A 27858-nucleotide genomic window follows, 5' to 3' on the forward strand; every position below is an offset into this window, starting at 1 on the left:
TTCGCGCTATTTCATTATAGGGCTCTATTTTGGAATTAATTTTAGTACCAGGCATTTTAACCCTTTTCGATCGATGTTTACCAAAGCTGACATACGTCTTTTTTATTAACATTGCACATTTTTTTTGTTTAAGTAGCAACTTTGAAATACAATTTGAATGTTTCCTCTAAGTCTAGAAAAGTATATACTAAATGCTATCAAAGATCCCAAAAATCAAGTGGCAACAAAAGTACGTCAGGGCCGCGTCAGTCATGTTATATGACTAAATACGTAGCGTTTGCCACATGCGGCGTAAACGAGCATTGCAAAGTAGGTGTTGGTCATTTTAATCTCTCATGGCCCCAGCAGGTAAGGTGGGAAGTAACCATTCTTCCACTAGTCTACCACCACTGCTCTTATAGATAATATTTATAGTTCTAACAAATTTATTTATGTGGAATACAACTGCGACTTTATACCGCACCACAACTGCTTTAAGTACAATGAAATAAACCACAGAAGCCAATGTACTTAAAATATGTGACTGTAACCAGAACTAAATCGGCACTATTCTAAAATTATACGAATCAAATTAACACCTCAACCGCCAACAACATTATAATCTTAAACGCCTAAAGTGGCTTCATTTGCATGTAAATAACACATAAAATATTATTGTTATTAGTCTACTACAGTGGTCTACGTAAAGAATTAAACATACCTACTTTTTGTGTGTTTTATATGAGTATGGTTCTTTCGGTTAATCTATCAGGAAATAACAATCAATATTTATGTTGTATGCTAAAGGTGAACTCACACAATCATATTGTTAAGAGGGAGCAGAGGAAAAATTCTAAATCTTCGATTTTATTTTAGAGGGGTATATCCACTTTAAAGTTAAAAATAAAATATTGTATGAGTAACTACACGATATATTCAAGCATAGACATTAATCAGAAACATAAAACAATAAAGTTTCCTCGATAGATAAAAATCACAAAATGACCTCTAATTTTCACATTTTTTCGATTTATCCTCGAAATGCTATAGATTATTAGGACAAAAATTTGACAATTAATTATATTTATGCATGATCGACAATTGTCACTACGGATTTTTTTTTAATCCCTTTACTTTTAGAGTTATTCCGCTAAAACGAATTTGGTACTTTTAATGCGCGAAATTCAACATCTCCTGTCGCATGTCACGCGAGCTTCAGGCATATATTTGTTTCACAAATTTGGGCGGAGCCAGCGTCAAAATTTTTTTGGCCAACTATTTTGCAGCGGTATAAGGTTTAATTTCGTTTCTTAGAAGAAAACATCTATTACGATAAACAGAAAATTGATAATTTATTAAAATTAAATAAAATAAAACAACGATTATATGAAACACCACCAAGAGTGGTAGTACCAATATTACGGGCGTGACTATCAGTTGGACTCCAAAGTAGAAAAGTTTCGAGGATTTTCGTGAGATAATTGACACGGCCATAAAGTAGAAAGCGAAAATGGCGGACTGAACTTAACGACAGTTGTCCCGCCCTCTAAGCATTTCTACTGTATATACTGTTTTGTGAGCAAACGTTTCTTGCTACGATTTTCCAATTACCTTTTTTTAATACAATTCCATGAGCAACAGTAGGATTTACAATTATAACATTACTATCTAATAAATAAGTAATAATATTGTGCCAAATACTCACAACAACTAGAAGTTCTTAAACAACAGAATTCCCTAGGCTATACGCGCTAGAGTAACGAAGGTAACTCCGATGTTCCCACCCATGGGCTACCATAACCTTTCAAAAAACAATCTTATTTCAATGCAAGCTTATTGTAAGCTTATTATAATATTACTCATATTCGTACCATGACAAATCTGTCAACTAAATAATGTATTATACTTAAAGTAAGTGGAAGAACGAATGATTTACATTTATTTCTCTCGTGAGTTTAGGTGTAATTTGTGGTTATCTATGTGTGTGTCCATGGCACCCGCGACACAGGGTTTCCTTAGTGCGGGGCCATGTTGAGTGTGTGCGTTTGTTATTTATTATTATTATTTCTCAAGATTGTCTGTCGCTGCTAAAAATGGGAAAGAAATAATGCCATCCATTGACTTACAATTATATGGACGTCGGGTCCGCGCTAAAAAGTGTCCGAACTTATAGGGCGTTAAAATCGTATACAGAGCGTCATTCACGCTTTAGTCTTCGTTTGTTCGACTGACAGCGAAGCAAGCAAAATTACTAATAAATTACAGTACTGCGATGACATTGCAATTTAAATCTAACGTTTTAGCCTTTTCATATTCCTTTACATGTCACTACGTTTAAATAGGTTGACTTGGAACATTTTTTTCGTGGTTTTTGTATTAGACCCGTCGTCCATTTATTTGTTAGTCAATAATGCCATCTCTTTCTTTTTGATGGTCCGAATCGTCCTATCGTAGTATAATATTGTAAGTACTTCAACATTAGTCATTATATTATTTACATTCAGAGAATTAAAAAAATATTACTTTGTTTTCAATTATTTTTCTTTATTTTCATGAAGAAAAATAAATAAAACAAGCTGAGACTTGATTATCAAGTTATGAATTCGGAATTAATAGTCTAGTGTCAACTGTTAGTGGCGCTGTCACAATTTTTCTTAACGTCAACGGTGAAAGCACGGGAAGTCACGAAGTAAAGCATTTGCTAAATTTGACTTAAGAAGAATATTACTTTAATGTCAAAGTCGCGTCATAGTACGAATTCAGTGAATGAATAATCACAAAGCTGCCAATAAAATATTTTATTTAATTTTAACATTAGAATAAGCTTACTTTAAGCGCGTCATGGTACGAAAAGATATTGAAAGGTTAAAGTAATATTGTTTCAAATAAGGTTAAAGTAATATTGGTTTTTCTGAAACACCCCGACCAAAACCCAATGTAGTTCTTTTTCCAAACTACGAACGGGACTTTCACATCAAGCGTCCACAATGCCGACCATGCTGCAACTGACATCGTCTTATGACTGTTATTTTTGGACCATCTTATTAATAAATTCTTCCTTACCAGTAAACTTGGCCTGTCCTTTGAGGGTGACGGTTTCTATAGTAGATACGTCGCTTCGACCTTTGGCGTTGACGGCATACAAGTCGATTCTATAGCTGACACCGGGGGGAAGGCCACGGACCTCGAAGTAGGGGGGCGTGCGGTTTGTTGATACGTTGTAGCGGAGCTGTGGGAATGAGGCTGCATTAATAAGTTTTGCCTTCAGAGGCCAGTGCCATATTCTCGTTAGGGCACTGACTGGAAGTGGTTAAGGATATTATTGTTCATGTGCTCCTTATATCAATGCTCCGAATATATAACCAAAAATAGAGACGAAATGTCGTTAATTTTTTTAAAAACTATTCCGCCAAATCGTTACTGTGACAACTGCGCTCCGATTGGCCAGCCCAAATTCAAAACAATTAACGGGTGTCGTCAATAGTTTCACTTCAAATCGTCCAGTTTAACTTGAGCTTTGATATAGTGGACGAAAATTGCAAAATTACATGATTAATATTTAATTACCGATGAAATGTGATTCCGTTTCGTTTGTAATTAGATTAGAATTAGACCACCACCGAATGGAACAGCCTCCATTGTTAGAGATATTATCTTTATTACAATAAATACAGAATATTTTTGGAACATACGGAGACATACAAACAGGTCAGTTGTTGGCGCTGTATTATTTCAGTTTTCTAATTTGTGATTTCAGTGCAAAGCAAGAGTTGATATTTAAAAGTTATACAAGGCCCATTTACCTGATAAGTTGCCAGGGATGGATGGCCCTTATTTCGTCTCTATTTCTGGTTATATAATCGACGTATCAATGCTACAATTAATAATATCAATTATGATATACTACGTTTTAATATTGAACCACAAACCAGATTGGAGAGCAGTGGTCACCCTTCAAGAACAGGAACGTGGTAGTTTTCTTTTTTTATAATAGAAATTAACCATTCATTCTTAACAGTCATACTCACAGCCAAAGTAGGCAGTTCACGTAACTCCATCAGGAAGCTTTGTGGAAGACCGCCATCGAAGTTCTCGACGCACTCGACGTACAAAGAGTCAATGCTTTGATTTGCTACCGAGCAGTTTTGCAATTGGAATGGACGACCTGTTGAAAAAGATTAGCCGTTAGTACTGCACCGTGTGGGAACCCTTTACATAATAAATAATTGTTAGGTTGTTCGTTTTCATAAAATGTTTACCTTATTTATTACAAAACTGTTTATCTCTTATTTTACATTTACTTTAATACATTATACTTCGTTTGTAAGTGACGTTGTCTGTTATTTATTGGATAGTGCTTTTTAGAAATAAATGATGCATCTCCTAGACAATGAAGTATTTCATATAAATGTTAATATACCTGCGGCGACCAATTGGAATAGACAGGGCACTTTCTGTTGCCCGACTGAATTTGCTCCATAGCAAGCGAGGGTTCCATACTCCATGTCTGTGGTTGGAGTATAGTTAAGAGTGGATGTGTGGCCATGACTGCTGTACAATCTAACAACAAAAGAAATATCATAAGCTTGTAATCATAGCGGAGTTTGAAAACATTTAATCTTTAATTTTAATCCAGAATAATTATCATAAACAAACTTGTCTATTCCTTCAGACTTGTTTACTCTTTGTGTGCGTTCGCTTTAGTTTTGAAAACTTTTGACTGATTCTCTTTCAGGGTCATTGTAGTAGACAGACTTGTATATTGTTTTAGAAATATAAGGTAACAGTTGCTAGACACGTCAAGAGATATCAAAGTTTTCTGTTATTACTTTAGACAACGAGGTTTTACATCCAACGGTGCGTTTGTACCAATGAATATATTAACAATGCTATACATATGAAATTAAGCTTAGACAACGATATAATGCATAATTTTACCGAGGAGGAATTTCTGTTTGTTCTCCAGAATTGTTAAACGTCCAGTGAAATGACACCAGCGCCGGATTGGCGTCGACTGAGCAATGTATCGATACTGTCTCGTGTTTTAGAGCACCAAATAATTCACCGTCTCTTCTTTCTGTGCATACGGGAGCATCTGTGGGAAGACATTTTTCAATGTAACAAAATCCATTGCTTTCAAGATAAAATACTTTGTATAAATTAGAGCTTCGACATTCTTATATTTACTAGAAAACTTTATGCATGTTTTTCTCACTTTTACTTTAAGAGTGAATAAAGAAATAAATTTGAATATAATTTACCTATATACAGAAATGTTACTTATTGAGTTTGATTCTAAATTCTGTGTATTCATTACATATACTTAAAAGTTATATTAATATTCATAAAAGCAAAATTGCTTTACAAAGTACCAAGAAGTTAACTGAATGTTGTTAAAAATTAAAAACGTTTCGGAAACAAAACTTGTAATCAAAACTTTTTTCATTTTCAACAGTGTAAAGTAAAATCTAAAATGAATACAATTGAAACTGAAAAAATACAAATGAAACTGAACAACTGAATTCCGAAGTCTATAGTTATAGTTTTAAATACACCAGTATACGAGTAAACAAGGACCTGTTCCACAAATATTCGAGCATTCAACCGGGTATTTGGCGCATTTAGTATTCGCTGCAGCCTTTACTGAAATAGACTAGAGATTTTCACTGTGCATTACCAAGATAAGACTGTATGTGCTACAAATATTTTGGTATTTATTTGTTTAATAATGGGTAGGGACACTACTAGAATAACAAAATGGCAAAAACTTATGAAACAACTATATAAGGTGGATGTACCTATGGACGTAAATACCAAAGCGTCCCATTGAGGTCATCACATATTATAGACATATTTTTGTACATGCCCGTTTATTCTTGACACTTTTGACCTAGTATTTTTAAGGACATCCTCAATCTGGTTGAGGCGCACTATAAGTTACCGGAATAAATAAGAGAAATATACTATAAATGGTCAGAAATTAATTTATTGTTTCTCAAAATATTCTCCGCTAGCGTTAATGCACTTTCTCATACGAATGAACCAATTTTGAAAACGTTTATGTCAGTATACTCTTCGACAGCCTCTTCAAGTGATGAAAATCATTGACCGCGTAACTAGTTCTTAATTTCTGGAAATGAATAAAAGTCCCAAGGTGCCAGGTCGAAACTGTACACGTGATGGCTCATAGGTCAGCGTTGTTCACCTTTTAAAATTCATTTATGTGTCTGGCCGTGTGAGAACTGACATTACCGTGGTGCAAGATGACACGGCGTTTACGGTTATTTTTACGGAGTTTGTCAATAACTTCCGGCAAACAAACACGTGTCCAGTTTTATTAAAAAAAGAAGCAATCATCCGCTTAGAGGCACTTTGGTTGGTTTCGGCTCATCTCGAAAGACCCATACGCTCGATTACTGCTTTGTTTTGGGATCGTAACTATAAATCCATGTTTCGTCACTTGTTATTATGTCCCACACCAAATTTGACGGCCCTTCGTTGAATCTGGTGAGCATGGCATTCCACCAAGTGACGCGATCCGTTTTTTGAGCCTCAGTTGTGTTGGATCCACCGAGAGCACAGCTTTTTCACACCCAAATACTTGTGTAGTATTGATTGCATTTATCTCTTGCCTATGCCTAAAGATGCCCGAATCTCATGGTACGTCTGTTAATTTACACTTAAAGTCGTAGAAAATCATACTACGAAAATTTTCACGAGTAAAATCAATGGTGATGTAGACAACCAATTTCTAAAATGACGCCACAATGTAAGAAAAAGTGACAGTCAGTTGCAACAAACTGTATCCTACAGCCAAAGAGTTCCATTTTCAAATGCTGTAATTACTTTTTAAATATTGTTTACGTAAGTGGCCAGTTCCGGAAACTTATAGTGCACCCTATATACACAAAATATACCAAGGTCGACCTTTTTCCATTTTCCTTAAATAATACATCATATTGGAACAACTAAAAGTGAGACCAAAAATAAAGAAGTGATTTTATTTCATGACGCAAGACAACTATTTCACTTTTTCGGCTTTCGTTTTCAAATTTTAGTAGAACAGTTACATGTCACACTAATGATTCTTCAACAAGACAGAATATACAACACAAAGTTTTCATATTGCATTTATGAGAAATTTAGTGTCAGACATAATCTTGTAGTATTAAATGAAAATAAAAACACTTAGTATTCAGAGAGAATCACTGAATAAACATAATTTACCAGACAGCTAGAAAAGAAAATACAAACGGCAACTAACAATAACGTTAACAAACAATAAGAATATATATTAATGACAACAGTATAAAGAAAACACTATAACAAAATTCTGTCGAGAAATAAATGAACACTTAAGTATTTACTGAAGAAGATGCTGCACAGAGCTAACATCAATAAAGAGCAATCCAATCTGGAGATCGTTATAAAACTTGCAACTGCCGTCTTAAGTTTTAATGACAGGACCAAGCTTTAGGAAAGTAACAGGAGAAACTATTTAATTTACAAAAGGATCGTTATACGTTTTATTATGACCCGAGGAATATTATATTAATACTAAAGGCGTTAGCAGCAGTGACTTATATCTGCTGTAAGACTTTGAGTGCGAAACAGTTCTGCTTTAAATACTCTTAAGTTAAATTATATTATAACTTCATCGTCAAGCTATTACACGTCACTTAATTTAGATTAAGGCCATAGTCAGTAACGCTGGTCTGTTGATGTTAACTTCACCGTTAGCAAGAAGTATTGCTACTAAACATTCTCAAGTGTATGTAACTTAGATGTTAAAGTCCATGTCGCCAAAGGGATTCGAACCGTCAACTCCATTATTATAAACTAAAATTGTTATTAACGAACGAACCGACCTCGAAGCGTAGAGAGGCTGTTGGAAGTAATTCTCTCGAATGGTTTTAACTAAAGGAAACGAGATAAGAATAGCAGTCGATAATACACAGCCTAATAACATGCACAGCCAAACTGATTCGCCATCGAAGCCATACAACAGATAAAAAATCACAACCATTTACGCTCCAAAAACTTGTGGTTAAATGATGAAACAATTTGTTTCCTTATATTACGCCTTGTCCGACTCCTATTATCCAATTTAAAAGTATTGAAGCGTTATATCAATAGCTCCTTAGAAATCAATGTAATATTACAGTCTAGTTGTAGATTGATATTCTCCAAGTTTGTCGTTAAGGTCTCAAAGTTTAAAGGTTGAAGTTTGTCTAGAAGATAATTATTACGAGCCTTTCGTATGGAAGTAAATATCCTAAAAGACAGCTTATGGGGTTACTCTGAATGAGGTTGCAAATTTGTAGCGTTAGCCTTTATTAATTACTTTTCTTAATGTTTCAATGAATTTTCAGCCAGGCGTTTATCTTCATGCTCATTTAGGATACTATAATTAACGTGTACCATAACTTCATTTTAAACTAACTTGTCTAGTATGTCGTTTAGTTTTAATAGACATACCAAACAGTCAATAATCATATTATGTTATAGCGGTTATGTATCATATTTATAATCCATTGTCTATACAGCTGTTTAAATTTTAACTATCTGCTTAAAACGTTGAGTAATGTTATAACCAGTCTTGATAATAAGAAAATCTATTTTTGCCTATTTTACACAACGGCTTTCTATTTGCAAATTTTTCTTACTCAAAACCGAAATATAAATATTTTGAAATATATTGGCGTTTAAATAACTTTGCTTTATGAATACTCATACTGTGGCTTCACGCCACAGTAACGGATGAGCACTAAATCTTAGTGGAATTTTAAATATTCTGCTGCAAAACATAAAGCACTGTTTTAAGATCTCTTGCTTATATTTTTCCATAAAGCGATTTTATGTGACTCACAACTTTACGTGACATTTTATTGTCTTAGTGTACGGTTTTAGCAATTGTAGTGACAATAATTTACTTTTACGGATCGCTTTGGCATTTATCTTTAAGTTCAGTGTGGAACAAGATATAAAACTTAGTAATGTATTGAATTTTAAGACGAAATGACGAAAATAGGAATCATTTCCTCTAATTAACTTAAATAACTTTCGTTCTAAGTATGACTTTTGATTACTTAACCCTCAAAATGGTCGGAAATTATGGAATTTTTGTCAATTTGGAATATGTGATACGACATATTGCAAATCCAAACTTTTAATCAAGCACACGTTCTGTATGTATTTTGTACACCTGCATATATGTATGTATGCATTGCATTATATACTTTAACCCAATTCTGTTTATGCATTACATGCTTCGTCAGCAATGGCAATTTCTGGACTTGTATAAAGAAGACCTCTGGTTTTAAATTCATACTCGTCCAGCTACTGTTTCTTCTCATTTCACTACAATAACACACTATTATTTATACGATATAATGCTTTTACGTACTGTCCTACTCAACTTACGTACTTAGCTTTTATCCTTTAAGCCGTTCTCTGAGGACAGTAAACTTGTTCCAAACATTCGCTAGTAACATATAAATCCCAGAGCAATCTAGAGAGCTCTAAAATTTTGCTCTACAATGTTAAAGATGCTTTGCAACAATGTTACGACTTACAACCAATATTTAGTGTGTAGTTTGGAATTTGCAGACGCCCATGAAATTCCAACTCATTGAAACATTATAGAATTGACGTTTTCCGTACTGTAATATAAACATATAAACAATATTGTATATAGATACAATATTCAATATTCTATAATATAATATATTTTTGGGCCTTGTGGGCAAATTAAAAATTACATTTCGACGAAAATCTGCCTTGACCTAATCTGACCAGCCTGACTGCTCTTTTTATAACAAATTTATAAACAATCTAAGAATTAAGCCCCAATACCTAACCTTTACGACTCTTATTACAAATTATTTAAAATATACACTATACCGTTATTTTTAGCACTATCTTTGTGTCTTTATGAAACTGAAGTGCAAGTAAGCTGGCAATAATAAGTCCCGTGCAGTGGATGCAATGCGGCAATCCCCTTACAGTTCGCACTAAGCACCATTAAATTGTCTACCAAATGCCTCTGCCAGAACGGTAATGGCTAATTTTAAAATTGTTCGAGAGTTTTCCAAAAGAAACTACGCATTTTTTTTATTTCATTTGTTAACGTCAATATGATGGAGTTTAAAAGCATTATAGTAGTGGTTGTTGATTTTAAAAAGTATTTATTGAAAGTATAATTAAACTGCACATAACCACCATTGAGACAGTGAACTAAAAAATAAAACAGATAGGATTGCCGTGTCTAACACTAAACTATTTTTGGAATATTTAAAATCCTTGTAAAAAATAAAAAAAAAACGCCTTAACAATGTACATAATGACAACGTAATGGTATCTACCGCATAAAAAATGTATTGTTTTTCAACGTTTTTTTCATAACATTGTTCATAGTTATAATTTCTATTTCTCAAACCTCACGAAAGATTCCATATAAATATATGTTTTTTTTATCGAAGTTCCTCTATACGTGTCCACAACAAAAGCTTTCATCAAAATCAAATACATAATTCTTAGAAATTCTTTTAATGTACATTTTGCCGAAGAATATCGGAATATTTTCATAGAAAAATTCATTTTACTCTTTAGGAAGAGGTCACTAACGTTTTATTGAAGAAATAAATTCGATCTTTCCCGTTTTAAGAATTAATGGAAAATGTATACAATTTTAAATAATATGAGTGGTCTCTGAGGATGCTAGAGCTTTTTAAAATTAATCAATTTATAAATTCACCCAAATTAATTGAAATTGTATTTTTTTTTCATTTTGTGTGCTTACTATCAAGTCAAATTCAAGGGAGTCAAATTGTCCGACCGAATTAGGAACAGTGGTCTGCGCTCCAAAACAGGAATCGTAGATGTAGGCCAACAAGCGGGTAAACTAAAATGGGACTGGGCGGGTCACGTCGTCGAGTCGTAGGCGAAGGCCACCACAGAATGGATCCCCAAAGGTAGAAAACGACCATGCGGCAATCCAAAGCGTCGATGGAGAGACGCGCTCGACGTACACCTAAAAGACTGGACCTCAGTGACTCAAAATAGAGAGGTTTAGAGAGATGGTAAAGTGGCCTTTGCTCTGGCAGTGGAACAGTATAGGCTTTAAAAAAAATGCTATGCTATAGTTTGACGACACTGTAAATATGCAATAAACAATATGAAGTCATCAACCTATTACACGTCAGAATGCTGAGGACGGGTCTTCTCTAAGATGAAGGTTCAAGTCAATATGGCCACGCACTGGCCCAATGCAGGTTAGAGACTTTACCCGTTCTCAAGGCTTGCGAATCTTTTTCATCAGGCAGGTTTCAATTCCATGTTTTCCTCCACGCATAAATTTAACCATTAAAAAGGTCAACTGGACTAGGACTTCTTAATTATACAGCAGACAAAACAACCGCTCACTCTGCGCTACCGCCACAAAACTTGTTATACATATATCTATTTTGGTAGTACTCTTTAGATAGTATTTTTTAATTACTAGACGTATCAGATGGTACGTATCAGTTACTTCACAATTAAAGAGCGAAAAGCTTTCAGCAAAGTTTGCGTTGCTAGTATTTCTTTTAAAACAAATCGTTCATTGGTTTGTATTTGCTTTCTTCGGAGTTCTTTTTTTTTTTGTAGGTTTTTTTAGGTTATTTACCTTTTTCTTAAGAATTCATAGAAGTATTGTATTATTTTTCGTATATTTTAGAATACGCGGGCTGAATTTAGTAAAATACACATTTTTCCTTAGAGAAAATAGAAGCAGTAGAGCACTTTGTGAACGAGTTCGTCCATGGAGGTACTATCACCTATCCTATTTCTGCTCAACAGCAGGTAAGACTGTATGTCTCAAGGTGCCGGGTGCTACGGCAGTATCAGATCTTCGCGATTTAAAGCTTTGAGTGGCACTGTAACTGTTATGGATAGGCGTGTCGCTTACCAACAGGCTCACGACTTCGTCATTCCTTCACTTGATATCATATTATAACTGTTTTACAAAAAAAAACCGACCTCAAAATTTCATGGAATTACCTACATCTATTTGCCACGTTTTATTAATCAATCAGTTACCGGAAAGTGCAGGAAACCGGATTGCCACCCTTAAAGGTGGAATATTTTCTTCAAACTTAAATTGGAACCAATACACAGGTACCTACCCGCTATCCAACAAAAAAAGAATCATCAAAATCGGTTGACCAATGCGTAGCAGACACAAAAAAAATTTAGCCATAAAAAGGCGAATTGACAACCTCCACCTTTTTTGAAGTGGTTAGAAAAGTACGTCTTCGCATGACGTACAATTTATCCTGTACGTTTGGTATATCCTTTCAACACGATGGCAAGCATTATAGTGTATGCCATAGATATAATAAGAAGAAAAAAAGGAAACCTGCGCATTTCACCTCCATCTTACCGGATGGAAAGTGATGATGTGATTGACTATAGAGCATGCATGCCTATATAATACCTATTCGCTTTCGCGTTAACAAGGTTTTGGAGTATATGTACTTGAAAGAAAACTTAACGACCCTTAAAATACCAACATAAGATTCGTTTACTAGTGGATTGACGGAAATTGGTTCCTCCACCCTAAAGCAAGCATCAGAAGAGGTAACCCATTATAAACTTTTCAACGCAGGGAAAAATGAACTCAAATCTCGTGCAGACACGACAGAATCTGCAATAAGTACATAAAATATTTGTCCACAGATATGATGAAAAGCAAATATTTCCCTGTTTCATCATCCTATCTAAAAGCCAGGGTCTTATCTGTATCGCCTCTTCCATTCTTTCCAGCCCATAGCCAGCTACTTGACCTCTTTAAAGCTGCCCATTCTGACTTCAGAAAAGAAGAACTGAAGAAATATTTCTCAGATCAACGACATAGAATAATGTTTTACATTAGACATCTAAAATTGAAGTGCTATTAACTAGTTTATTTAAAATAAGTGTTAACATTTCGATGAATACTTCTGGTAAACAAAGTTTGGTATAACTAACCAAATTCTCTTAATATCTTCTTATAACATAATAAGGTCGGAGCACATTTTTTGTCTTCTTATGAATTGGATACAATGGAATAGATAATAATTTCTTCCAAAAAAAACACAGCACACATACATTTCATAATTACGATATATTATAATATAATGGGAAGAAAAAAACACTAGATACACACACACACAAGTAACATACGAACAACAAATAAATTACTATAATGATTATGTAATAAATTGACAAGCCATAAGTAATAGACATAGAACGGACAATATCCCCATATGAGAACCCAGATTTATTGTATTGTATTAATTTCTTTGTTACGGTATTTAGAAGAACAATTTTTTAATTTCTCGTTTAGTATTAAGGTGAAGTTACATTCAAAATACATGTTGTGACGTAGTTTTACTGCACGGAAAATTTTGGACGGCTTTTCGACGTTAAAAATTACGTATTCAACTTCTTTTCTTAATTAATAATGGAGACACAACGATACCTCCCATGAAACGCAACATTTTCGGCCGGTTTCTGTTATTATTGTAAATAGCCATATTTATTTACTAATGTTATGATCCCCGAATTTTGTGAAAAAAAAGAAAAAAAAATTTTGAAAAACAACAAGTTTTGTGAAAATAAAAAACCAATACAGGTCCAAAAATTAAGATAGCATAGTGTTCATTGGATGTATCCAAGATATTAAAAGCTATGGACTATGGGACCCGAAGCACAATGTTTCGGGTTCAAACGGGCCGTGGTAAACAAACTTTATGCAAAATGGATCTTCGGATCTAAAATCAGTTTCATTTGATTGTTATTAAAGACATTTCAATAGATTTTTTTTCCCACGCCTTTGGCAATAGCGTCAGTGGACTATGAGTTTACTTTACAGTAAGAGAGTATATTTTATTTCTAAAGTGTCAATGAAATTGGTGATCAATATATTTCTCCGCACTTACCTCACACACTTCAAAGCCTACGCAACTGTGATACCACTTCGCCTTAGTCGTCCGGAATTCAGAGGTAGGTATTTAAACTGTTGTCTACTTTAAATTAGAGACAATAATCAATACTTACATCGAACCATCAATGTGACAGGGTTGCTGGTACCCTTCCCCTCGCTGTTGGCAGCCATGCAGGTGTAGTCCCCTGCAGCAGCTCTGGTAACACTTTGCAGGACCAGGCTCTGGGCGCTTAGGATTACACCTGATCCCTCATTGTGGAAAATTTCGTTATTCTAGAAAATATATTAAACTTGTCAGCTCTAGCTCAACCTTTTTATATTTGTGGAATATCATTCGATGGACCCAGTGAGTACGATTTTTAAATTTTATTATGAACCGAAAAAAATAAGCTTTGTTGGTATATATTTACAAAATTATGTGATGGTGTTTGTACACAAAGAAATACTTACGTCGTGGAACCAAACCAGCCGATGCGTCTTAGGATTGGCCTTCACAGTACATTCGAAGTAAACGTCGTCGCCTTCCTTAATCTCATTAGGGTTCAGATTAGAACCCATTTTAAGATCTACCACTGGTACATCTAAAACAAAATATTTATTTTATCACTTTGAATACTTTCATTCGGAATAGAACAAAATATTATAACGTTTATTGCAACCATGGTATAAATACTGTTGTTACAAATACTTAATAGTACGTCACGTGAACCCTAGCACGGTTTAGGCTTGTAATATAAATTTCAGTATGATAAGAAATGTATGTTTGAATTAGGTACTAAATAAAGAGTCCAAGGCAAGTATGATCGAAGTCGCATGAGGACAACTTTAGGAAAAACGAATTTTTAATTTAGAAAACTGTTCAATGTTGGTGACATGCAAAAATGCAACCAGAAATAAAGTAAATGTTGACATAATGCGTGTAACCTTAATGAATCTATTTTACCCAAAAAACCTTTATAAATCTTATTCAAGCATTTTATGCCTAAAATTAGAAGGAAACTTTTCAAGATATTGAACTTTGTTAGCCTTTTCCTGATTTAGGCAAAATACACTCAGCGTTTAACGAATTAAATGGTGGTATTAACTCAAAACCGCGTTTTTAGGTGACTTTGATCGGTATTTCCCTGGTATCCTTAGATGTAAATACATATATGCTATACGTCAAGATTATACTGATAGAGATCACTATGCACGCATGAATCCTGAGATTGAATAAAATGTTTTTCAAATTTTTATTGAATTGATATTCAATTATTTTTTATGTGAAATTATACTGGACTGGTCTGTTATAATTATTAATACAAAGATCGAACACTCAGAAAAAATCCTTCGATCCCATGCTTCGAAACCATGGAACAAACCAGCGAACCTCACGAATTTTTGTATGTGTTTGTTGTCGTGTCTTTGTATTTGGTTTTTTCAACGACTTTTTAGCCGTAGCGCCATCTATGAGACGAGAAATCTTGAGTATTTCGGAATTTTTTCTGAGTGTTCGATCTTTGTATTAATAATTATAACAAACTAGTGGAGTAATTTCTTAAAATTAATTTCAAATTAATTAATTTCACAAAAAAAAATTGAATATCATGATAGTAAAACATCGCGATAGCCAATAAACTTCATATTATAAAAACCTATTAACGTGACTAGTACAATTGAATTACACCTTCTTCTTGTTACTAAAATTGGGTTTCTATCTTCGTAGCGGCCGATGGAAAATTGACAGACTAATTTTTTGTTTGTGCCATTGCGAAATGGGAAAATTTATTCACGTCAAATAACGGAAAGGAAAAATTTGGAAGAAACGGTGAGGGAACTGGAATTCAGGTTCAATAATAATATATTTTTGTTGATATCAACGAACCTATAACTGAGAATGTCTAACAAACAATATAAAGATATAAACGAGGTCAAGCATTTATATACATTAGAATGCTCAAATGGTACGGAAAAGGGGGTCCAATGCAGAGGAGCATGTGGTGTAAAAAGGAATGACCGTACAAACGACAGTTGAGTACATTAATAATTAACTTACAATTCAGATCTATATTTAATTAAATAATTAATTTGTTTATTTATTTATTGACAAACTTCAAAATACTAATCAATGTTGAATGCATGGCAAACAGAAAATGTACTCTGTTCTCTGTTGTCTGTAATCTGTTGTATGTACTGGTGAAAACTTGATTTAAGAGGACATATTTGGGAGTATAGCCCCTTACAAAAGAAGTTTAATCCTATCTAGGATATTAACAATACAAACGACATTCAGGAACTACGATCATACTGACATAATTATGATATATTTATGTTAGTACATATAATATGTTTATGCGATATATAGTTTGAAAATTACACGCACGGGCCGAAAAATCTCGTAGTACACAATCAGGACCTTATGGTAATTGCGTAAACTGAAACTTGTTGATATTCAGAGACGCTAACGAAAATAACAATTCAATATTAAAAAGTATTACCAATATAGGTAAGATGAATACCGTGCAAATGAGAGGTGTGAAAAATGGCGTAGTTGCCATGATAGAAAAGGGAACAACACTTCGATGGTTTGGTCATATAGAAAGGATGTACTAACATACATAAATTGACGAGTCATAGAGAGAGAGGGGTAGACTTGATGAAAATGTAAATATCAAATCCTAAAGGGCAGGTTGAAGGTGCCAAAAATAAACGGGCATTGATAAAAGACTGATACGATTGGAAGAGGCCAAAGTGGTTTGGCAGGAGCGTAGCAAGTTGAATGTCTTCGCCTAACCCTGGGAATCATTGAGGTATAAGTTTATTATGCATACGTTGAGAAATTGGTCAATCGAAGTATACTATATACAGAACCTTGAACATCGCCGTAAAGTTGCCTGCTTATCAGTATTCTACAGGCTATATATCTATATATATAGACATTGAGAGTGTGAGATGGAATTGCAAGATTTATCCCGCCTTCCCCATTCCATCATCGTGGGACTACGTTGTACGTTCCACGCCTGTTGTGGATATTTCAAAGATTCGCACGAAGCACTGCGCTTCCACAAATTCGAATTCACGTAAGTGAAAAAAGTAGGCACTATTTAAATGCGCATGCTACATTGTCGACCTCATCGTCGCTTTCCATCAGATGAGGTGGAGGTCAAATGCAATTTACTTATTAAAAAAATATAATACAATAACCTATATGAAGAACACTTTCACTTTGAACAAACGAAACGACTGACAAGTGACAATTTTATCCGACTACCTACCTATAATGCCTAGTTTCCCCTACAGTTAGTGTGAGTGTATAAGTTATATCTAATTACTGTTATTAGTAGTATTAAAAAAAAATTAGGTACTATTACAAGGTTACTATTAGGTTAATACCAATACTGGTTACGTTGAGAAACGGAATCACTTATGACATTAAGTGAAGATGTGATATTCATAAGAAAGAAATAATGTGAAAGGTATACAACCTCAAGAGTAACTTAATTAGGTTTACCTATGTTCCATGAAAACACATATAAAATAAAGTTTACTGAAGGTTTTATGTGAGTACAATGAACATGTAACTAAAGAGGAAAAACATTCAGAGAAGTATGGAATTCAGTATAATTAGCGAAGTTTTTCTTTACAAACGATTCAAGTTATGCGTGCAGTTAACAAAATGCTGGGATTTGCAAGATTTAATTGTCAATATCAATAACAATAAAAACGATATAAAATCCAAGTGTACGTGAGTTGTATGTACAGACTGCAGGCGTTTAAAATTCTATTCTATGAGTCGCTTAATAAGAGATCTGTTGACTCAGATTAAGTTTATTAAAGAAACCACTATCATATTATCAAGTATTACTTTATAATCCTGAATTATTCCATGAACTAAAGTAGGTATAACACATTCATACGAGTCATTATTTAAATTTAATGGTATTTATCATGAATCCATCCAAAATAACCCAAACATTACTTATAATTAATTTCCAGCGGCAAAACAAAAATTATTCGAGCGAAATTTTCTTCAAAATGGTATCAAAAAGGATTATAAATTTGCGTAATTAAAACTTTTGCTTATTAAAATCGGTATGCCTATAAACATTGGGAAAGGTATTATGTAGTTTTAGAGAATATGAGAGTACGGATTTCGAATGGCAAGTAATAAAATCTCTTAGTTTAAAACAAAACCACTTTTATTATGCTCCTCAAAATGCAAAAACGCTCCAATGTTCAAGCGCTTTATAGAAAACGCCTTAGCTGATTTAAACACGATCCCGCTCTTCCACTGGCCAGGACCCTCAAATGTACACTGCAAACGCTGTTACCAAGACATCTCAACACAAGTCACTATGTTCAATGGCGCAGTGCTCTTCAAAGGACGACTTTCCAAATTAGCGACCCTTAGAGTTTAGGTCATAGACCGCCGCGCTAGCTCAATGCGGTGACTTCTTTTTTTGATGACTGTTTTGACATGCAGGTTTCATTACGATGTTTTTCTTCAACGTTAGCGAGAAATATTGCTATTGAACATTTGCAAATGCAATTTAGAAATTCAAGTATACCATTAAACGCATTTTTTTTCCAGCCTACTACCACACATGCCTACATCATGCCATCAACTGTAATGATCAACTATAAAGCAAAATATTATCTGAAAATTGATACGTGACAACAATTTATTAAAATAAATTACTGGCGTTAAAAAAGGGTAATCGTTTTGTCGGTCAAAGCAGCCTTCCGAATGAATAGTTGATTCTCATAAAGACAAATTCTTTATTACTGATAAACACTTTAGGTGTAAATAGGTTCAGACAGTAGTAACATCCATGCATCCATCATTCCTGATCAGCCCCCTTCTATTTTCGTGTAATATCATTCCCTCTCTCGAATAGCGAGACGCAAAAAACGGAATAGTTCGATATAAAATAAGAGATTATTTTATTAAGCGAACATTGTAAACAACGACTCAATTTGGAAAACGACTTCTCTGATGTTGCGACTGGTCAGCATCATATTTATACAAGTTAGGATATATACACTAAAAAATCAACATTTTCAAATATATAAGATGCAGATTACGGTGATTGTTACGGACGGTCACTGGACGGGGCAGACATAAATACTTTTTTGTATTTTATTGATTATTGTTTATGTATTTTTGGTCTATAATTCGTTCCTTTCTGTTCTCCTGTTTTAATTACTTTTCCTTAAATTATAATTTATATTGGTTTACTTTGAGCTTCTATTTTTCCACTACTCCTCAACATTTTGATCCTTCGAGCCGGACCTGGGTTTGATGGGCAGCTGGGATGTTTCCTATAGGAGGACTTAGGCTGAGGACTTAGACTTTGACATAGCAAAAAGGGCTAACTAGATTAAAGTCAATGTTTTTCAGAGTAGAGTCCTTTATAGGATGTAATTTTTATAATTATTTAATGTCATTTGTAGCAAAGTCTTTGAGTGGGCCGGGCACTGATGTGGGACGCCACGTACATCAACACATTTGCCCTATCCCATCTCCATCACACCAGCAAGAGGGCAGGCTCCACAGCTGAGCTGGCAGAAAGATTAAAGGGTAAAGGACCATTTAGATGGAGAGAGTTTCTCGTCTCGAGGATGCGATTATCGAAAGAATATAAAAAAACTTTCCTCGTCTAAACATTCGCGATTATCGCCCTTCCACGTGAGCGAAAATCGCCTCGCCTTTGCATGTTGAACGTCTCCGTGTAAACAGAACTTGAAAGCAAAAATCGTATTTCGAGTTTTTGTGCCAGCCGTTTCTACCATGAGTGCAGTGCGCGAGGGTGTTTTAATTATCACTGCTTTTCTAAGACAATAAGTAATGGAACGAGAGCGAAAAAAAAAATTTCAAATAATGGGGAGTGAGTGAGTGAGTGAGTGAGTGAGTGAGTGAGTGAGTGAGTGAGTGAGTGGGTGGGTGAGTGGGAAGTGAGTGGGGAGTTAGTAGAGAGTGAGTGGGAAGTGAGTGGGGAGTGAGTGAGGAGTGTTCATTACGAATTTACGAATGAACTATTACGAATTAATAGAAATTACGATTATAGCATTTATTTCTAAATCCAAGATGGCGGACACGACTTTTCAAGTAAATGCACTTTTCAATAAACACTCGTCACTCACTCCCCACTCACTCACTCACTCACGCACTCACGCACTCACTCACTCGCTCGCTCACTCATTCACTCACTCACGCACGCACGCACGCACGCACGCACGCACTCACTCACTCACTCACTCAATCACGCACTCACTCGCCCTATAAATTTATCGTAATTTTCAGTTTTTGTTTGTGTCAGTAGTTATAAAATTAAAAAAATATATATAAACAAATTATAATACAAAATATATTTCTATACAGTGCAATGAACTTAATATTATCAGCAGTTTCAAATTTGAATGATTTTTGCGTCACTTTGATATATCCATAGTCAATACCGCAGTAATCACTGAACTCGAATGGCAATTCTCGCACTCAAAACGGTTCGAACCGATTTGTACGATAATCGTATGAACTTGAAAAAATGTCATACGAGATCGTGTTTAGACAAGTCGAAAACTCGTAAGCAAGAATCTCCTTACTACATATTTCTCCGTGTAAACAGTCGAGGAGGTGATTAAGTTGCTTGCGAATCTCTAATGACATAATCGTAGGCGAGATTTTAGTTCTTGCTTGAATGTAAACATTACGATACGATAATCTTATGGCGATTATTGCTTACGATAATCGCGTACGAGTTTTCGTCACGAAGCGTGCGAGAAACTCTCTCCATCTAAATGGGCCTTAATAAGTACCAGGACCGCGCCTCCGACTACCTATTTACACAAGTTGGAGTCGAAATCCTTGGCCCTTGGGATCCTGGTGCGTAAAGATGAAGTCATCTTTACAAAATTTTATCAAACAAATAAGTCTGTCTGGGAAACCTAGGGCTGGCAGTTACCTTGTCCAAAGCATAACTATACAAAGGGGAACGCTTTCAGCATCTTGGGTACCTTCCTGCGGGGACCAAATTTTATTCATATACTTAATTAAATCCTAGTTTTAGTTTTCCAGCTTTTATTGTATTTTTATACTTTACCTGTCCAATTTTAATGTTGATTGTCACAAATTCAGAAGGAAGTCACGAGTTGACTGGCTAGTGACCGTGATCTTAAAGCGTGTAAATATCCGGAAAATAAAAAGAACACATATCGTGGTAAGAAACCTGCGACTAAAGAGAGTGAAAGTCTTAATTTTTTTTAAGATTGTTTCATAGAAACGTTTGAAATAAAGTCAAAGTACACACGCCAGCACATCAAGCTACACATTGACATATCTTGTTCCGTTGCACTGGAGGCGATTTTCGAACAAAAGTGTGTAGTCTGATGTGCCGTTGTCCGTACATAATGGCAGCATAATCTGCATAAATCTATACGGCTTTATTGTTTCAACGATAATATTGCTTATGATAGCATAATAATTGGAATTAGAAGAAGATATACTATTGAGCTTCATAAAGATTGACCTTTCCATAGCTTGCGGGACGTGTAAGGGTTAAACTCATAATTGGTTATGTGAGAATATCAATTGGGATAGCATAATTTCATATCGGTAAAGCTTTGTATGAATAACCCAATTTTGTAGGTACTAGTGTCGAACCAATTTTTATCAGTAGAACACAACAGCACTCCTATCTTCTGAATGGAGGTTAGAGGGAGCGAAGAGGCTTAAGATCTTATAACTTGCCATAATTTGGAAATATTATTTGGTATCACACGTTTGCAAATACTTTTCTTTTGGTAGAATGTTCAATCATAGTGTAATAAGACGAGTATAACTCCATACAAATATAGCAGCGCGATACACGATACACTTGCATTGCATAACACTGGTTGTCGCAACGCGCCTTTCATTATTAATGTAAATGTGTGCATCTGTACACGGCGCGTGGCGATCGCACATACATACAAGCCACGCTGTTGCTTTGAACGGAGTTACCATACTTCTTTTATTTTACTATGGTGAAATTGTTTGTAGATCTATATCATGTACAAATTGAACGAATTTTACAATTTTTGTAATGAAACGTATAAGTGTTAAGATCTGCCTTACATTTTTATTTAAGATAATTCATCGTATTTATTTTATTTTATTATGGGAGTTTACAGTTACTTTTACAAGATGAATTTAAATATGATCACTCAAATGTCAATCAAAAGCTTCCACATATGAAAATATAGGCAAAGCACATAATCATAATCTCCATAAATGGAGTGCAAATTAAGAAAATCTTGACAATTTTAAGTGTAATCTTACTTCGAGTTTAGCTCGTCATGTGAACATTTTACCGTTTCACTATACAACCTTAGATGCATGATAACAGAGTTGAGACTCGATATTCCCAACTTACAATGCACATTAAGTCTCCATTTATCTTCAATCGCCGAGTCAGGGATGTGCTTGTTCTCGGACCGGCAAGTTAGGTACTTTCCGTCGTCTTCTACACTCGGTACAAGGGTGAGGACACTTAGTGTTTCGTTGTTTTCCGAGAACTGAAACAATAAAACTCACTGTTAATATTTCATCACAATGAATGCTGCACGAACCCTTAGACAGGGCTACGAAATCATTGATAATATTGACGAAGAATTAACTGATGCTCGTAATATCAGAAATTACCATGTTTTAATTTCAAACAAGCCACAAGACTTACGAAAAAATTAAATACGTAGCGCAACTTACGAAGAACTTAAAGATAATAAACTATATACATACAAACTTTATTTCAGAACAAATAATAGTATTTTTTCTACAGGCCGTGAGATTAAATGAAAATCACAATCCAAAAAAAATTTAACATAATTCTTACACATCCTTTAAGAAAGCAAAATAATATGTACACAACTCATAACAAACAAAGACACTACAATTATTTACATTCATCTTTCAAAAGCCATCATTTACGAAAAATGATAACAGAACGAAACGACTCCTAATGCTTTCAAACAATTCCACAATAATAACCACCATAATGCCGAGAACAATAAACGTCAGCAGTCATTATGCGGAACCCACGAAAAAAGAAAAGAATCTATTAATTAAAACACAAAGGGAATAAGTCTGAATGGGACAAAAGTCTGTGAAAACGCAAAAGGAAATGCTTTTACTGTAGACGAATTGGAGTAACTTTTGTGGAAATTATTTTGGGGTTTATCAGCAGAACAGAGTGTCATAGAATCATAACTTTATTTTACCTCTGTCTCTTAAAAAGGATGTAGAGGATCGAAGGTCGTCTTGTTATACATTCATTTATAAACTTAACAAAATTTAAACATTTATCACTCATTCCAAACTGGAGTAATATTATCCGCTCACGCGATACATGCAGCCGTAGACGCATACCACACCTAGAGGTGCCGGTGATGATTTTTTACCGATTTATCGGAGATCGAAGTTATAACAGGTAAAAGAACTAATATTAATTGCTATTTCGGTAACTACTCTAGCAAACCATAAAGTTTTTAATGCCTGGGTCTGTCATTTAAAAAAAATAAACAACTTCAAAAATACGTCACGACAATTGTGTGTGTTATTGTTTGGGCTGGTGATTTCGGTGTTTATTTATTGAAAACATACCGTAAGTAGCGTTTTTTAAGTTTTTCCTGAATATAAATGTTTATAAACTATACTTTAAGGAGTAATTTCATGATAAACGTTAGAACCACTCAAACGGAATATTATCATATTTATCCAAGTACACCAAAAATTTCATTAGTGCTTTTTAAGTGCAGGATTTGCGGTGTATTACTGCATTTTATTTGAGATGTTTCTGTTGGTAATACGTAGGGTATTTATTTAGCAATGCAGAATAATAATTTTTATTTATAAAAACTGTATTTAAACTGAATGCTTATCTAATTTGCGAAACCAAATAGCCGCCATTTTGCGGTAGGAAGAGCGCATCGCGTGAGCGGTTAAATAGATGTTAAGACTTTCGTGGTTATGCACTAAATGATTATCACTAATATCAGGTTTCTTACCATGGTAAATATCGGGAAAATAAAAAGAAGTCATAATATAACATAATAATGGTAAGAAATAACCTGATATTAGAGATAATCGTGAAGTGATGTTGTTTTTGTTGCCTGACTTAAGACATGCGTTATTCTCTAATTGTTCTCCCATCCACCTAATCCACATTCATACCGTCCGCATGGAGCATATCATGAAAAAAAATATTGTTGATAAAATAAACGTAAATGTAATTGATCTTGTGGTATATTAACGCCAACTACTTCTGAAGCAGGTTAAAGTTAAAAGCATCTCTTTGAAGAAGAATTTTAAAACACATGGGTGCTTTTTGCAAAACTTCATTTACGGAAACTGTAAACTAGTAAGACGTTATTTAAAACCATTGCGTTTAAAGTGTTATAAAATTAAGCAATCAGATAAAAAACGTGTGGACAAACGTATTGGTCAACTACATTTGATCGTAATTTGATATTTAAAGTTTTTTCTTTTTTCACCTCGTATCTGAGACAGGATATAAACATAGGTGTGAGTTAATTTTAAAAGTAAATTCTTAATTTTAGTTTTAGTACAAACATAACTTTAAAAATAACATTGAATCTAATGAAGAATTTTCATTGTCTGAAATTTAAATAAATATTATTGTTGAAAGAGTAACTACTAAAGTTTTTTTCCAATTTACTAATGGTGTTAAATATGTAACTGAGGGTGTGCGATGGAATTGCATGATTTAATCCCGCTTTCCTCTACCCAACTTCGTGGAACTAGATGTAGGCTGGGGTTCCACGCCTGTTGTGGATATTCCAAAGATTCGCACAAAGCATTTCGCTTCCATATTTATATAGTGAACGGCTAAAGAGTGGATTACCTGCCTGCAGATTTGTTCCCCGAACGCTATAACTTGGGCCTTTTCAAGGCGAGACTGAATAGATATTATTTCGATGTGCATGCTAAATCGTCGACATCATCGTTGCTTTCCATCAGGTGAGATGGAGGTCAAATGCTCAATTATGTTCTTATAAAAAAATCTTTGTGTATCAATTTCTCAAAAATAATACTTTTAAGATACGTCGTTTCTCCGTCATGCGCTGGCCCATTTACTGAAATGGACGACGCATGCCCCTTGTGGCCGAGTGTCCATCGAGTCCTCTTCCTGTCTCCCACCGAGATAGCTTTATATCGGGGTTTATTGTTTTATTTATTTTACCCACTACACTTTACGTACAATGGACAATGAAACTGACTGAATTATAATTTGATTTTATGAAACTTTCATAAAATTGAAATTGTTTGCCACGTGTGTAATTTCAATGAGATTAACAAATTTTAATTATACTTTGATACGAGGGAAAACTTTTAAAACAAGCAATACAATGTAAAAGTTCGTGATTGTAATACAGAAATACGAAAAAGATTTTATTTCCTCGTCCCCTGCAATACTCTCAAAACGACTACTACAAAACAATATTAGCAACTTCGTGTCATCAAACTCCAACCCAACATGTACGAAATTTGATTGTTGTGAATTTACAAAGGACGTAAAACCATAGCTCTACAACTATGTGAACTTAACAGAATGTATAGTAATACTCACGTTTTTGGCCATGCGCTTCAGTTGTCGGTTGTTTTTCCACCACGTGACGTAAGCCTCGGGTCGTGACCCGGTCGTCTTGCATTCGATCTCGTACCGCTTATCAGCTGACACTTGCTTCTCTTTGTTTAGTATCGTCACAGTTAGGGGTTTTACTGTGGAAGTTAAATTAACGTTAATACTTAACACTAAATACAAGCATTATCCTAAACTTTCAGACCTGAATAAATTGAGGAAATTTCTTTTGCAAAAGGCTAAAATTATTATCTTCAAAGATAACTTATTACAAATGTTTTCAAAGCTATGACTTTAGCCAGCGAAAATGTACAAGAAATATATTCTCTTACATTCCAAGTATTGGAAGTGATTTTCGTATGTATAACGATTTCTCTGTAAAAGCCCACATCTTTCTCAATCGGATCCTAGTCAAATTTGAGAGTCATTGTTTTCTTTACAACGGACGAAAGAAACATCCAGGTCAAGTGGCCTGCGAATAACACGGGTCCCAGTCGTTTTAGGGACTTGACAAGCATTCTACTTTACAATTTTTATTTGAGTTTGGACGACAATTCCTTTTATGATTTGCAAATATTAGACATCGAACTGGAAGTACGAGGAAATTTCATGCTCAAGTTTTTATGCACTTAGATTTTATAACATACATTTTGGCATAAATTTCATAAATGTCTTGTGAGTAGTGCTTGCTTAAGTACAAAGACTTTATCAGAATATTTACCGCAGTGTAGAGAAAGGATGACGAACTTAAAACATTGCTGCATTTCGGAGAGTCTATAACGCAATGACAGTGATATCTTGTTAAATATTCTTGGCCCTCAACTGCTTCAGAGTTGTTGCTTTACAATATTATGCTCTAGTAAATGTAAAGTGTTAGGTAAACCATGTACAAATAAGGATTTCTTAAATCTTTAATTGCTTATTTTGAAGACCGTGGTGGTCCGACGATTACAGTGCAAACCACTGTAATGGCGGAATAAGAACGCGACGTACCGGGATCTTTTATAGAAACAATTTTTTTTAGTTTGTTGTTTAGACAGTTTAGATGTGTTAATTCCCCACTTTGAGATCAGGTATTCAGTGTGGTTGCTTGCATTTATTTATTTAAATAGATACTTACAATTAATGTCCAGAATCAACACTTTAGTCTCTGGTGGTGCCAGATTGGTATTCGCAGCCTGACAGACGAGTCTTGCATTCAAATGTTGTCTTCCAACATTTGGGAAGGTTAAAGTGTTGACTGTGATACCATCTGGACGCTGTTCGTAGGAATCGTCTATTACCACGTTCTCGAGGTACCACGTCACTCGAGGTCTAGGCCGACCTGAGAAAGAAACAAAGTTATTAATGCAAAATAGAGTGTTTGTTACAATTATGTGGAAGACAGCTTGGATAAACTATAAAGAGAAACTGGCTAGATCATTGTAGTAATAAGTGTACTAATGTTTTTTACTTTAATCAGATCTTTGCAATTTAAAGCTCTGAGAAGCACTGCAACTGCCACGACTTGTTCGTCCTGTCACGTGGTATCATAAAAAAAAGTTTAGACCAAAGTCCGCTACACATATCCTAATCTAACCTCGTCCGTTTTCCAATGGTTGAGAACCTTCTTCGACATGCTGATTTCGTAAAGATGTTAACATGCTATACACAACACTCTGAAAAATGTACCGAGTCAGAAATTGAAGGCATGGTTACATGCTGCCACAGAAATTCGAATAGTTGACCTCTCCACTGAAAAGCAACCCGCTAGGGTATCACCACCGCTCTTTAATTACCTCTTACCATTGAAATTAATTATTTTTTCAGATCAAAATCGCGTACATTAGTTTTTTCAAACAAGTCAACGTGTCGGGCTCTTCACAGGTCCCATGGTCATGGCTGAATAAATGCTTTTAGTCATCTAATAAGGTAGTTTAATAATCTACACAATCACATGCAAGCGGACAGCGACACTGATGACCAGGGACCGGGCTAGCTCCTACACCATCCTATCCATGATAGCGGACAGGTTCGACTGTCCGTACATAAACCGCTCTTATCACATGCATGTCATTACTAACACTTAGATCATAAGTACGTACGTATTAGGTACCATCTATAGATTTGAATCAATACATTTTTTAAATTTTAAATATAATATGATTATTTCAATTATGGATTATGAATCAGAATTATATTTTTTTTATATTTAGTTCATAAAGGATAGTAAAGTCAACATTAAATTAATTACTAAGACCATAATAGTTAGTTGTGGAAATGGGTTCTATAATGAGTCTGAAACCTTGTTTTGTTTGA

The 27858-nt window shown here is 34.6% G+C and overlaps 1 protein-coding gene across 1 annotated transcript in view; it reads right to left on the reverse strand.

Moving 5' to 3' along the window:
• Nucleotides 1–27858, reverse strand: part of LOC113228861 (hemicentin-1) — a 291239-nt gene that overhangs the window by 12128 nt on the left and 251253 nt on the right. Inside the window, exons 5-13 of the mRNA XM_026462282.1 lie at nt 26681–26884; nt 25549–25700; nt 22336–22477; nt 14396–14526; nt 14059–14218; nt 4918–5074; nt 4400–4539; nt 4008–4144; nt 3043–3208 (exon numbers count right to left, since the gene is read on the reverse strand). Of these exons, the coding sequence (XP_026318067.1) occupies nt 3043–3208; nt 4008–4144; nt 4400–4539; nt 4918–5074; nt 14059–14218; nt 14396–14526; nt 22336–22477; nt 25549–25700; nt 26681–26884 (1389 nt within the window). The remainder of the gene's footprint in view (nt 1–3042; nt 3209–4007; nt 4145–4399; nt 4540–4917; nt 5075–14058; nt 14219–14395; nt 14527–22335; nt 22478–25548; nt 25701–26680; nt 26885–27858) is intronic.

The sequence above is a fragment of the Hyposmocoma kahamanoa genome, unplaced genomic scaffold (genome assembly GCF_003589595.1).
Source record: "Hyposmocoma kahamanoa isolate Upper Pololo Valley unplaced genomic scaffold, ASM358959v1 245, whole genome shotgun sequence".
NCBI lineage: Eukaryota > Metazoa > Arthropoda > Insecta > Lepidoptera > Cosmopterigidae > Hyposmocoma > Hyposmocoma kahamanoa.